The following is a 14,593-nucleotide window of genomic DNA, read 5'->3' on the forward strand; positions in this document are numbered from 1 at the left end:
AATATGCAGCAGTGGTCAAAAAGCAAACAAGATTTTAGGATGCATCAGTAGTAGGATGGAGAATAATGTGTAAAAAGTTATAGTGCCATTATCTAAGTGGGTGATATGCCCTCATCTGGAATAGTTTGTGCAGTAACGGGTTCCCCTTCTCTAAAAGGGTAATGCAGAATTAGAGTAGGAAGCCATGCAGAGAAGAGTGACAAGAATGATTAGGAATATGAAAAAACTCAGACAGAGAGATGTTGAAGAGATGGGGTTGTTTACCTTAGAAACAAAATGAATAAGAGTGGACATGATAAAATAATTAATGGCATAGAGAAGGTAGATAGGCGTTTCTGTTCTCATAACACAAGAACAAGGGAACATTTAATGAAAATAAAAGGTTGCAGATTCAAAACTGGTAGGTAATAGGAAATACTTTTGCACTCAAACCCTAATTGGACTCTGAAACTCATTGTCACAAGATGTTGTTAAAGACAAAAATTTGGCAAAATCCAAAAAAGAATTGGACATTTTTATATAGGTAAGAAAAATATTTAGAGTTATAATAGTTAATTTTTTTTAAAAAAGAGTATTGGAAGGGATAACCCTCATGCTTCAGGATTTAAGACAATTTCTAACTACTGGGAATTAGGATTAGACTTTTATGGGGACAAGATTATCCTACATCTGCCTACTGAGGATTTTCTTGCTCTTTGAAGCATCTGGTGCTGCCTGCTGTTGCACACAGGATACTGGTCTAGATGGATCAGAAGTCAGATCCAGTATAGCTGTTCCTATGTTCATTCGGGTCATCTGGAAGCCATCAGGTTCCATCACCCTTCAAGGACAGAGTACCAAAACTGGTCCTTTACCACAGCAGGCAAAATCTCTTTACAGAAGGAAATGTCAGGGTAACTTTAACTTCCCCCATCTCCATTCCAACCCAAATACAAGATCCATAGTGCAACCGAGAATCTATGTCAGCTGAGTCAGAAACTACTTAGGATAGTCCTATGGTCATCATGACAAGCATGAAGTCCTGAGATACTCTAGAAAAGTATCATCTGCATGGACACTGAAGTCACAAACATTGTCAAGCATGGTGCCTCCAGTGCTACCACAACATAGAATATGATCAGTTTAGCATCAGTTTTCTGGTGTTTTGAATGATCAGTACACAAACTAGCCTATCCTAACCCAGGATTCAGACACAAGATGGGCACACTCAGATCTGTCACCAGGATGGTAGACTTTCTGCACTTGAAACTGGATGCAAAGAGCACAGACATGAATCTCACTTGTCCCCCTGTTGCCTTATGTTGCTCCATATACATGGCTGGAGTCCATGGCTGGAGAAAGATCTAGGCTATGCATGCAAAGGATATATATACTGTTGTAACTCTGACCACTGACCTTACATTGAAAAACAGAGTCTAGTTCCCACTCATTGTAAAGGAATTTGTTCTGCATCCCATGGATCTCCCACTTCTCTAATACAAGGATAACCCTCTATGTCCCAAGAAAAAGTGATCCAATCTCTCTCAGAAAGCTCTCACCTCCAGAGCATGGGAGGAGATTCCTTCCCAAAATACAGTTATGGAATTCCTACTCCCTATTGAATTCACCTCCATAGGTCAGTGTGACTCAGTCTATTTCCAAACCAAACATTTTCTATTCAAGCCCTCTTATTCCATCATTTTCAATCACCTTAATATTCCACCTGCCACTCAGCAAAGAACAGAATGACATTAGATGCTACTGAGCATGCATCTCTCAGTATAAAAAGCCTATATAACTTCATGCATTACTAGTAATTGCTACATGATTCAGACTTTCCAGATTGAATTTCAAGGTAATATTTAGCACATATAAAATTGTTAGTGTCTATTTTGGGCAATTTTTTCTCTATATTCATTAACTGAATTAACAGTCTTTGAGAGTTATATACACTCCTACCCCGAAATAACACTGTCCTTGGGAGCCAAAAAATCTTACCGCGTTATAGGTGAAACCGTGTTATATCGAACTTTCTTTGATCCGCCGGAGTGCACAGTCCCACCCCCCCCAGAGCGCTGCTGTACCGCGTTATATCCAAATTCATGTTATATTGGGTCGCGTTATATCGGGGTAGAGGTGTAGTTATCTTGAAAGTATTGTAGCTTTGTTATGTCATTTTGGGTAATCACAGGTAAACCTTAGCTATCAATGTGGGTGGCCATGACAAATGGTTCTAGCTATACGTCTATCTAGATGTAATGTTTAAAACAGATAAATATAAATATTTAGTCTATTGAAATAACTTTCCAAAAGATGTATTTAACAAATTTTATTTGGCAGGTTATGTTCTCAGTGGATTTCCTTCTCTCTCAGAGGAATACATGACTATTTCGGAGCAAATAGAGAAAATTAGAAATCTAAAATTAAAACCAAATTTCCTGATTAACCTTAAGGTAATGACAGCTTTGATAACTTGCTAATCATGTTCATACTTATTCTTAAAATAAGATGAATATTCTATAGGAGTCAGTGTCATTTTTTACATATATTGAAGTATGATAGCTGTTGCTAAGGGCCAAATTCTTCTTTTGCAATGGAGTTGTCAAAGAAGTTACTCTAGGTTTACACTACTGTAATAGACTGCAGAATTTGGCCCTAAGGACCGATCCTGCAAGGTATTGAGCCTCTCCTATAACTTCAGTGGGAGTTATAGTCATTGAGCACCTCATGATCAGTTTCTAAGACTGGAACAAAAAGTACATGTTCCATGAAGATAAAGCCTTGGGATAATAACAGGGTATGGATATTATAAGTCAAAGCCAGTAGAAGTGCTATTTGGGAAAAATTCTTGGGAAAAATTAGTTACATATTTGAGTGAGAAAACAACTTACTTTGTAGTCCAGCCCTCCTTGTCTAATTGCAAACAATGGTGAAAATACTACTTACAGATCAGTTATTTACAAATCAGATTTGGACTGAATCTGCAAACTCTGCTATGCTCTCTTGCAAAATTTACTAAAATTCCCCAAATAGATGTATAGTGAAGACACTTTCCAAAAATTACTGTAATATACATTTAGAAATACACATTATTGTAAGCAGGGCCGGCTCCAGGCACCAGCTACGGTAAGGAAGCAGGTGCTTGGGGCAGCCAATACAAAGGGGCGGCACTCTGTCCGCTATTGGGGTGGCACATCCAGGTCTTCAGCGGGAATTCGGCAGCAGGTCCCTCAGTCCCTCTCTTCCTCTTTGAGCTGCTGCCGAAGTGCCACCGAAGAGGAAGAGAGGGAGTGAAGGACCTGCTGCCGAAGAATGGAGAGGCGCAATTGATCTGCCGCCAAAGTGCCGCCGATCGGCTTTTTTTTTTTTTTCCGCTCCTTGGGGCAGCAGAAAACCTGGAGCCAGCCCTGATTGTAAGTACAATAGTCAGAGGACTTCTTACTCCATAGTTCTTAAAAGAACAAGAAAATATACTGGATCTATTAGGTCTTTTCCCACTCTAACTTCTAAAATAATGAATGGGCTGCTGAAACAACAGTTTTTGTTACATTGTGCATGTATGTGAGACAGAGATGGTAGTTGGTAGGCTTTAGTGGAGTAGTGGGAGTGCTGCCACTTTGCTAGATGTCATTACATTTTTTCACACTCAGCCCAAAATTCTACATATTTGATAATTTAAAGACTTAAATTTGAACATGTCCAGTGAACATTTTAACTGCTAATTTGAAATTATTTGGTTTCTGAGAGTACAAAAATAACTTGAAACCCCAAAACAAAATACCCTTTTGTGCCATTTTAGGGGAAGGAGTTGTTATTTTTAATTATAGGAAGTTGAACCTTGTTTTAATACCAGGCAGTGCAAAAGACTTATTCCAGGCGGTACATTCTGTATGGTTTCACACATAAAATTCCATATAAATGGGTGATACAGTTTTACACCATCAGAAAGGAATTCTTGACTTCATGTACATACCTTATCTCCCCCTCTTGACTTCAGTTGAAGGAAGGTTAAGACCTTAAACTCCAAGGAAGGAATCTTGGCTCCACTGCAGTCAAATGAGAGTTTTGCCATTGACTTCGGTGGTTCTAGGTGAAATCCTGGATGTAATAGAATTGTGGCTATTTTCACTATGTCAAAAAGAAAGGAAGAGGAATCTCTTTAGAAATGCATGATCTGTGAATAGCTTTTCATTACTCACTTCAGAAAAATCTTGTTCTATTTGTATATCAAAAAATGGCAAAGAGGAGGCTTCTTTGGGGGGGGGAAAAAAGCAAATGCCTCTTCTTGCCTGCTTCTGAAAGTTGTGTGTCATATGGCAATCACATGAGATCCCCTAGTTCTTGCAAAGGGAGCAAGGCAATCTCCAGAACTCTGTTAACACTTAAAGGGGTTGCTCATGTAGTGAACTTATCATGCCCAGTACTTGGCAACATGGTCCAATTAAACAATACTTTGTTCTGTAGAAATTGCTCCTCCCCTTCTGTCCCTCCCTGGATTAGCTGTCACTGTTTTCTCAGGCTTTCCAAAGATTGGGGGAAAGCCACGTGAGGTTATGTGGTAACTGATTGGGCAGTAGCCTTTGGGGTTGGAAATTGTCTATTTAGAAAGGCTCTTCCCATGTCCTTTTGACATCTTGTACATTTAATTATTGACTGTCTTTTTTTAAAGTTGTATGTGCCTAGAAGTGCAATATATAAAAAAATGTTAAAAAGTAGGCTCTATTACTTTTAAGAAAAAATAATATTGTTATGATAATAACATAAGCAGAAAGTTTTCTTTCAATTATTTCTTAACTAGTGTCCTGACTATGATTTGTGCCAAAGACTCTCTGGGCAAAGACAGCATCCTGATGCAGGGCAGATATACCAAAGGAACCAGTGGGATTCTGAAATTATTGACAAACGGAAGAAAAAGAAGGATCAACATAAAGGAGAAGATGAGGAAGAGGAAGAGGAGGAAGAGCAGGAAGAAGAAGATGAGGTAACTGATCTTAATCTACAGAAGAGACTCTTTATTAGCAGCCATGTCAGAAAAAGAACAAAGCTCATGGACATTTAAAAATAAACTAAAAAACCTCAAGTGTTACTCTGAATGCATTTTGTTCAACCTTGCTTTTGTAAATCAATTTCTGTTCTGCTTTAAGAGATGTACTATAGTATTTAAACAAAACTGTAATACTCATTCAGTAAAATTATTTAGTAGTATTGATAAGATTTCAGCTTGTTTATCAGTTTTGACATTGGACTACCATAAAAATACAGTAGAATCTCAGAGTTATGAACACCTCAGGAATGAAGGTTGTTGGTAACTCTGAAATGTTCATAACTCTGAATACAATGTTATGGTTGTCCTTTCAATCCTTTACAACTGAACATTGACTTAATACAGCTTTGAAACTTTTCTATGCAGAAGAAAAATGCTGCTTTTAACCATCTTAATTTAAATGAAACAAGCTCAGAAACAGTTTCCTTACTTTGTCAAAACTTTGTTTAAACTTTTCCTTTATTTTTTTAGTAGTTTACATTTAACACAGTACTGTACTGTATTTGTTTTTTGGTCTCTGGTGCTGCCTGATTGCGTACTTCCTGTTCCAAATGATGTGTGTGGTTGACCTGTCAGTTCATAACTCTGGTGTTTGTAATTCTGAGGTTCTACTGTACTGTGAGATAATATCTTTTAGTTTGACCAACTTCTATTGGTGACAGGGACAAGCTTTTGAACTACACAGATACAACTCTATGTATCTCGAAAACTTGTCCCACCTTGTCTCACTAATATCCTGGGACCAACACAGCTACAATACCACTGCAAATAAAATACTGTAACTTTTTAAACAAGATATTAATTTCTTTCACCTCCAGAGTGAGTCTTCTTGGCATTAATTAAAACACCATAAAAATAGTGTAGCAATTTTGTTGGAAAGAGGGAAAAGCTAAAAATAATATATATTTCAAGTCTATATAAAATATCAACTAATTATGTACAGCTAATCAAAAATAAATTGAGCACTTACATAATATGTATAATGGATAAAATTCATGCTAATCTTTGTGATAGGTTGTACCTCTAGAGCACCATGGGGGTGAGAGTGGGCACCTTGTCAGAGATGTCCTTCTCTGGCTGTATATCTGGTTTAGAGTACAGAGTGTGGTCCTCTGGCCATAAGTCTTAGGGGGGAGGTAACCCCCACTTCTAGGCATGAAGCAGTCCAGAAAATGGTAAGGGCAAACCAAATAACAGTGCATCCCAAAATAGTCCAGGCTTACCCAGTGGTCCCCTGTAAGGTCAGAGGACAATAGTCTCTGTGGGGGGTCTGAACCCTTAATTCCTTGTGTCCAAAGAACCTAGGCTGTGCACCCAGAGTTCTAAACAAAAAGGGAAAACAAAGTAAAGAAGGTCCCTCTAATACTTCAGCAGGTCCAGGTGACAGAGGCTCTTCAGCTGTTCTCCTTGTCAGTGAGGCTAGGGAGCTCTAGTTCTGCTTACCTTTTAGTGCCACCATGTACTTTGTTTTTTGGCACAGCAGCCTCATCATATGAAGTTATGACCACCACTTTCTTCATTCATTTTTAGCCAAGTTTTTTCTTATATCCTTTCACTCAGTCTAGTATCCATAAGGAAATGCAGCGAGGCTTCCCCCCCCCCCAAACACACACTATTCCATTTCTGTGACTTTTTAATTAGTCCATTAAGGGAAAAATCTTTGCTAAGCTGACTCAATGTTTTCTCAGAGAAACTTTCTTTCCATAGAATATTGCCCACAATACCATAGAACATGATCAACAGTTTTTTGGTTTGTCACATATTACATTGCCTATCTTTACATCTTTTTAGTAAGTTTAACTTGTATTTGGCATAATGACATGTTAACACTGTAAAAATGACTACTTCGCTTTTTCTGTCATGACTGTGGAGTATATTATCTTCAATTTTTGAGCCTACATCGTAGAACCGTTGTTCTTTTGTTTCCTTAGTCCATAGTTCTTGCCATTCCTTTGCAAGCTCCTTCATGACCATACTTTTAAATTCTTGTCTACTCAAGATAGGGCTGAATGTAGGGGCAGGCGACCCAGGCAACCACCTGGGATGGTGAGCTTGGAGGGGTGCCGGGCTCAGGGTTTTATTTTTGTTGTTAGCAACAAAGGGGAAAATAGAATGTTTGAAGGGAAATGTTTCAGGTACGCCATATGTGGATTCATTTTTTCACTAAGCTAGAATGTTCTGGACCTTTGTAGAATCTCATGGAATCTTCCAGATTTTCTGGGAAGTACATTTTCCTTAAACCTCCTAGAATGTTGTCAGTCATGCCCTGTACATTTCTATTATTCTAAAAAAAAATTTTTTTTTAAATTTCCATAAGCTTAGAGGAAACATTTTTTATTTGCTTGTATATGGTATGAATAAATACAGATTTACAGATCCTAGTGTGCAAATGTATTGTCTTATATGACAGGGATAAATCATGCATGCAAATTGTGCATGGAAGTTGTGAAATGGGCTACAAATACTATGAAAATAAGGTATTCAAAAGTTTAACAGATAGAGGGGGGACACTGAAGACGCTTGTTGCCTGGGGCGCCATTTAGTCTAGTGCCGACCCTGACTCAAGTGTATCTTAACACCTCCTCTTTTTGTAAAAAGAACAGGAGTACTTGTGGCACCTTAGAGACTAACAAATTTATTAGAGCATAAGCTTTCGTGGGCTACAACCCACTTCTTCGGATGCATATTGAGTGAAACATATCGAGGAGATATATATACACACATACAGAGAGCATGAACAGGTGGGAGTTGTCTTACCAACTCTGAGAGGCCAATTAAGTAAGAGAAAAAAAACTTTTGAAGTGATAATCAAGGTAGCCAAGTACAGACAGTTTGATAAGAAGCAAGTGTGAGAATACTTACAAGGGGAGATAGATTCAATGTTTGTAATGGCTCAGCCATTCCCAATCCCTATTTAGCCCTGAGTTGATTGTGTCTAGTTTGCATATCAATTCCAGCTCAGCAGTCTCTCGTTGGAGTCTGTTTTTGAAGTTTTTCTGTTTTAAGATAGCCACCCGCAGGTCTGTCATAGAATGGCCAGACAGGTTAAAGTGTTCTCCCACTGGTTTTTGAGTATTATGATTCCTGATGTCAGATTTGTGTCCATTAATTCTTTTGCGTAGAGACTGTCCGGTTTGGCCAATGTACATGGCAGAGGGGCATTGCTGGCACATGATGGCATATATCACATTGGTAGATGTGCAGGTGAACGAGCCCCTGATGGTATGGCTGATGTGATTAGGCCCTATGATGGTGTCACTTGAATAGATATGTGGACAGAGTTGGCATCGGGCTTTGTTACAAGGATAGGTTCCTGGGTCAGTGTTTTTGTTCAGTGATGTGTGGTTGCTGGTGAGTATTTGCTTTAGGTTGGGGGGTTGTCTGTAAGCAAGGACAGGTCTGTCTCCCAAGATCTGTGAGAGTAAAGGATCATCTTTCAGGATAGGTTGTAGATCTCTAATGATGCGCTGGAGAGGTTTTAGTTGGGGGCTGAAGGTGACAGCTAGTGGTGTTCTGTTATTTTCTTTGTTGGCCCTGTCTTGTAGGAGGTGACTTCTGGGTACTCGTCTGGCTCTGTCAATCTGTGTTTTCACTTCAGCAGGTGGGTATTGTAGTTTTAAGAATGCTTGATAGAGATCTTGTAGGTGCTTGTCTCTATCTGAGGGATTGGAGCAAATGCGGTTATATCTTAGAGCTTGGCTGTAGACAATGGATCGTGTGGTGTGTCCTGGATGGAAGCTGGAGGCATGTAGGTAAGTGTAGCGGTCAGTAGGTTTCCGGTACAGGGTGGTATTTATGTGACCATCGCTTATTAGCACAGTAGTGTCCAGGAAATGGACCGCTTGTGTGGATTGATCTAGGCTGAGGTTGATGGTAGGATGGAAATTATTGAAATCATGGTGGAATTCCTCAAGGGCTTCTTTTCCATGGGTCCAGATGATGAAGATGTCATCAATGTAGCGCAAGTAGAGTAGGGGCGTTAGGGGACGAGAGCTAAGGAAGCGTTGTTCTAAGTCCGCCATAAAAATGTTGGCATACTGTGGGGCCATGCGGGTACCCATAGCAGTGCCGCTGACTTGAAGGTATATATTGTCCCCAAATGTGAAATAGTTGAGGGTGAGGACAAAGTCACAGAGTTCAGCCACCAGGTTAGCTGTGACATTATCGGGGATACTGTTCCTGATAGCTTGTAGTCCATCTTTGTGTGGAATATTGGTGTAGAGGGCTTCTACGTCCATAGTGGCCAGGATGGTGTTTTCTGGAAGATCACCGATGGATTGTAGTTTCCTCAGGAAGTCAGTAGTATCTCGAAGATAGCTGGGAGTGCTGGTAGCGTAGGGTCTGAGGAGAGAGTCCACATAACCAGACAAGCCTGATGTTAGGGTGCCAATGCCTGAGATGATGGGGCGTCCAGGATTTCCAGGTTTATGGATCTTGGGTAGCAAATAGAATGTCCCTGGTCGGGGTTCTAGGCATGTATCTGTACAGATTTGTTCCTGTGCTTTGTCAGGGAGTTTTTTTAGCAGATGGTGTAGTTTCTTTAGGTAATCCTCAGTGGGATCAGAGGATAATGGCTGGTAGAATGTGGTGTTAGAGAGCTGTCTAGCAGCCTCTTGGTCATATTCCAATTTATTCATGATGACGACAGCACCTCCTTTGTCAGCCTTTTTGATAATGATGTCAGGGTTGTTTCTGAGGCTGTAGATGGCGTTGTGTTCAGCATGGCTGAGGTTATGGGGCAAGTGATGTTGCTTATCCACAATTTCAGCCTTTGCACGTTGACGGAAGCAATCTATGTAGAAATCCAGTCTGTTGTTACGACCGTCCGGAGGAGTCCACGCAGAATCCTTTTTTTTTTTGTAGTGCTGGTAGGGGGGATTCTGTGGGTTAGTATGCTGTTCAGAGGTATGTTGGAAATATTCTTTGAGTCGGAGACGTCGAAAGTAGGATTCTAGGTCACCGCAGAACTGTATCATGTTCGTGGGTCTGGAGGGACAAAAGGAGAGGCCCCGAGATAGGACAGACTCTTATCCCCCTTCATCCTGGGGGCCCGTTCATTCCCTTTTCCCCTGGGATGCCTTTAAATTGCACTGCCTTATAATGTTGGCCAGAGGTGTCTAGAACTCCTCCCATCCCCAGGAAATCTGCTTACCAAGTTAGCTGGTGGATCACTATCAACTAGGGGAATCCTCAGAGGACTCCTTAAATTACTCTGCCACACACAAAGAGTAGTAGGGTTCTAACTCTTGTCTTTTCAATCTAGACAGGCTTTGGTTTAGTACATTTATTATTACAGGGCCTGAAATAAAGTGTTTATTTTCTTTACTTTAGGCAGCAGCAGATGCAATCATGTTGTCAGATATTTTGCCTCATTTGGTGCAGAGGCCTGAAGATTTTTTGGAAAATGCAGAAGCCAGGATTCATCTCTATAAGGATACCATGCTATATCCTCTAGAGGTAAGAACAGCACAAAGTAATATTGTTGTATCCACTAGAAGATCATTTTTTAACATTTGTTTTTATATAATTTTTATGCACTCTGGGTATCTTGAGTTTATTTTGCAAAGATGGACCTAACCCACAATCTGACCCCCCTCCTCAGAATTTTGAGGTTCAGATTAAAACGTTCAGGATACAAGACAGTTCACAGTTGTTTCTGGTGTCGAATCAGAGTCCTGTAACATCTTTTTGTAGTTTGGATGGGGCTTAAAAATTGTGAGAACTACACTGTCATGTACTTCCATACCAAATGTTGACTGGCTACAGACCTTGCTTATACACACCAGCTGTGTTCATCATAAGATCCAGATAAGATTAGCTTTACATAAGGTCTTTTACTCACAGTGCCTCCAATAGGCAAAACAGTATAATACAGTTTAGCATTCCATTACATCTCCCCTTTTAATTTCTACTTTCCTACCACTTACAATATTTACACTATCGTGCTATCTTTGAAGTTCAGTACATATCAGTCTGTTAAGTGTCTCTGAATCATACTCTTTTTCTAATTTTACTATTCAAACATAACAGTTTGGTCATCTGGCTGTTCATTAGTTGCAATGACTGCCTGTGGTTGGTTTGAAGTTGTCATCTTCTTATTCTGCATGTGCCATCTGTATGGTTTGCTCTGTTGATTGTTCTTTCTGAGGAACAAGCTGTAGATTTCAGCAGTTTCTGTTGAACTCTCCACTGTTGGTCTCGATCACATACGGTCTGGGCACTGAATTCTTTTTCTTTACAACAACTGGAGTTGTCCATCCTTTTTCTCCACCCAGTTTGACATGAACATGGTCACCTGGTTCCAGACCTGGCAATTCTCTAATTGAGTGTTGTCTATTGTAAAACTGTTCATCTCTTTTTGCCTTCATGTCTGCCCACTTTGGAGATAGATTCTTTTCCAAAGTTGGAACAGTAGTTCTTGTCTTCCTATTAGGAGTTGTGCTGGACTGTATCCAGTAGCTGCTGTTGGTGCTGATCTGTAACTCAGAAGAGTAAGGAACGGATCTTCCTACTATAGGATTTTCTGTACAGCTCTCTCAATCTTTCCATAATGTGGGCTGCTAGTAATACGCTCAAAATCATATTTAGTTCAGAATGACTTAAATTCTGCTACAGTGAATTCTGGTCTGTTGTCCATCACTAATTGTTCTGGAATACTGAAGTGAGCAAAAATGTACTTCCGTTTTTTGATAACATAGCAACATCATGTCTTTCCAGTACATTATTTCTATATACCTGTGTAATGGGGCGGGACTCACCACTGTGGCACCTCCTGCTGGCCGTTCTGGGAATTAGCTTAAGTCATTCCACAGGGTGCCCTCCTCTGGTGGTGTCTCACTCACCGTTACTCCCACTTTGCTGTCTCCAGCACTCTGTGACCCACGTCGCTCCTCAGACCGTGGCATCCTCTTCTGGGCTGTGCCCCACTCCGCTGTCTCTCCCCCCTTTCGGGAGAACCAGCAGTCTATAGTCCAGCCACTTGCCTCAGTGGCCTGCTGCAGTCCCCAGTCTAGTCCCTTGCTCCAGGAGCAAACTGTAGTCTGTGTTGGCCACTTCCCTCAGGGCAAGTGGGGGCAAAGGAAGGGGGAGGGACCCTATAGCTGGCAGCCCCTCCTCCAACTCCTCTGCTGCTTCTTTTCCCTGGGCCACTTCCCCCACAGCCCTAGCACCTTATCTGCCCTTCCTCCAGGGCCTCAGTCTGGCAGCAGTCAGCTAGATGCTCCTTCTGCTCTGCTACCCTACCCATCACTGCTCTAGCTATGGTGCTCCTAGGCAGCCAGTCCTTCTCCCTAGCAAGCCAGGGAGAGACTGCCCTCTGCTCTGTTGAGCAGCCCTTTAGATATGGCCCCTGCTGGCCCTGATTGGCCGCTTCAACAAGCCACCTCCCAATTGGCTCACTTAGTGAGCCCTCCTCTAATTGGAGGCCTCTGCACAGACTCCCTCTGGCCTGCTTTAACCCCTACTCTTCATGGTGTGGGGTAACTGCCCCACTACAACCTGGAAAAATAGTCCTCTACGACCAGGCATGTCATTTTAATTCACATAAATCTGAAGCTAGTCTCTTCCAAGGTTTTGCAGGTAGGGGTGTTTGTACACTGTATTGTTCAGCATTGTCTCTTAAGTTTATTTGTACTGGATCTCCTTTCAAAAGTCTAATATTATCAAATCCTCTCTCAAGCTCCTCCACCTTTCTCACTAGGTCCATCATGGCTGCCATGCTGCAGCTGAGAAGGTCACTGGTCTTTGATCCTTTGACCACATACCTCTGAATGCAAAGCTTTTGTCTTTATAAGTTTCTGTGGTGAACTGGCCCAGAAAGTTCAGAATAACTCCAAGGTTAGTCAGAGCTGTGTCAGGCAACTTCAGCTCTGGAAGGGGTTGAAGGTGATTGCAAGTCCCTTCTGTGATGACTGTGATGTCAGTTCCTGAGTCAATTTTAAAGTCAATAGCCTTGCCATGATTATTCAGTTTCACTCTCCAGGCAGGGTGTATGTCATCGCAAGTGATAGATCCCAGAAACAATGGCTCTTGATTGTCTGTAATATGAGTCAATTCCCTGACTACTTTCATGTGGCAAACAGCTCCAAAATGTCCATATTTCATGCATTTATGACATTGTGTGTCTTTGGTTGGACACGTTTCATCATGTGACTTTTTCCACACCTTGTGCCTGCAGGTTGGAATTTGTTCCTCTTAGCCTGGGAGTTCCTTGCCTCAGGGGTTTTATGCCAGTGACGTTTAACACTCAATTGTCTCTTTACAGTTTCTAAGCTAGTTTCAGGTTTTTCAAGTTTGTCAGGTTGCTCTAGGTTTTGCTGTCTCACCAGCTCAGACTTTTTTGCTCTCAATATAGCTGTGCCTAGTGTTAAAGCTCTCTTCAGTTATGGCTACTGTGAAATATTTTGATCTGTTAACCCAGTAACCAGCCTGTCTCTGGTATTTTCATGTTTTGCATTCCCACAGTTTTCAACCAACGTATGCCAATCTCTTATAAAACATTCAACATTTTCCCCTGGCTCTTGAATTCTCTGATGTAAACATGCTCTTTCATAAACCACATTTCTCTGTGGTAGAAAGCATGACACCATGTCATGTACTTCTGTACCTGATATGGAATGGCTACATAGCTTGCTTATGCACATCAGATGTGCTCAGCATAAGATCATTTAATACACTGCCAGGTATAGCTAAGCTTAACTTTAAAAAAGGTATTTTAGACATGGTCCACTAGTGGCATAACAGTATAACAGTATAATACAGTTTAATATTCCATTACATACACTAATGTTATTTCTATAATTCCAGATAGGGAAGTATCTGAAGTACAGCTACCCTCACTATTGAAGAGGCCCCTGCAGCACTCAGTCTCCAATAGGCCTCTCCTCTCCTCTCTGCCACCTTCCTCCTCACAGTTCCTAACAGATCTTTCTCCTCCTGTTTCATTGTTTTTGCCCTGGAAGTCATTGGAAACATATTGGCTGGGCTATTCTTTGGTTGGAGCTGTGTGTTTCTGTGGTGGTCACATGCAGAAAGCCAGGAGAGAGCCAGAAAAGCAGTGTCAGTTTGGCCCTGAGAGGAATCCAAGTGAAAGAGCTTATTTTGGGCAGAGTAGTGGCTGGAAAGGTAGGCATGGAAATTGTGAAGCAAGGAAACTGACTCTTGTTTGTTTCTACTGTGTTCAGGGAAACAGGACTTTGTATACCTTCTTTGTAAATAAACACTACTGCGCCAAAGAAACACCTGACTCTATCATCAGTTTATCTTCCTAATGGAAACAACCTAGCAACGCCCCAAATATTGACCAACTACTCTGGTCAAGGGGCAACAATATTTTGCAGTTAGCACTTGACAAGTATTGTTTATCTATGCCTCACAACATCCCTATGAAGTAGATAAACATAATTATCCCCATTTTCCAGATGAGGAAACTGAGGCTAAGAAAGGTAAATTGTTCAAGTTCCCATAGAAATTCAGTGTCAGGACCAGGTTTAGAACTCCGGTCTCCAGGCAGTGACGTCTATGACTCATCTGATAAACTTAAGGACAATTAGGACTCTCAACCTTGGCAGC

The 14,593-nt window shown here is 41.0% G+C and overlaps 1 protein-coding gene across 1 annotated transcript in view; it reads left to right on the forward strand.

Annotated features, from left to right (window-relative positions):
* AK9 (adenylate kinase 9) overlaps window positions 1–14,593 on the forward strand; it is a 177,920-nt gene that overhangs the window by 14,871 nt on the left and 148,456 nt on the right. Inside the window, exons 6-8 of the mRNA XM_026656149.1 lie at window positions 2,320–2,432; window positions 4,778–4,960; window positions 10,355–10,480. Of these exons, the coding sequence (XP_026511934.1) occupies window positions 2,320–2,432; window positions 4,778–4,960; window positions 10,355–10,480 (422 nt within the window). The remainder of the gene's footprint in view (window positions 1–2,319; window positions 2,433–4,777; window positions 4,961–10,354; window positions 10,481–14,593) is intronic.

The sequence above is a fragment of the Terrapene carolina genome, unplaced genomic scaffold, assembly GCF_002925995.2.
Source record: "Terrapene carolina triunguis isolate 2854851 unplaced genomic scaffold, T_m_triunguis-2.0 Scaffold42, whole genome shotgun sequence".
NCBI lineage: Eukaryota > Metazoa > Chordata > Testudines > Emydidae > Terrapene > Terrapene triunguis.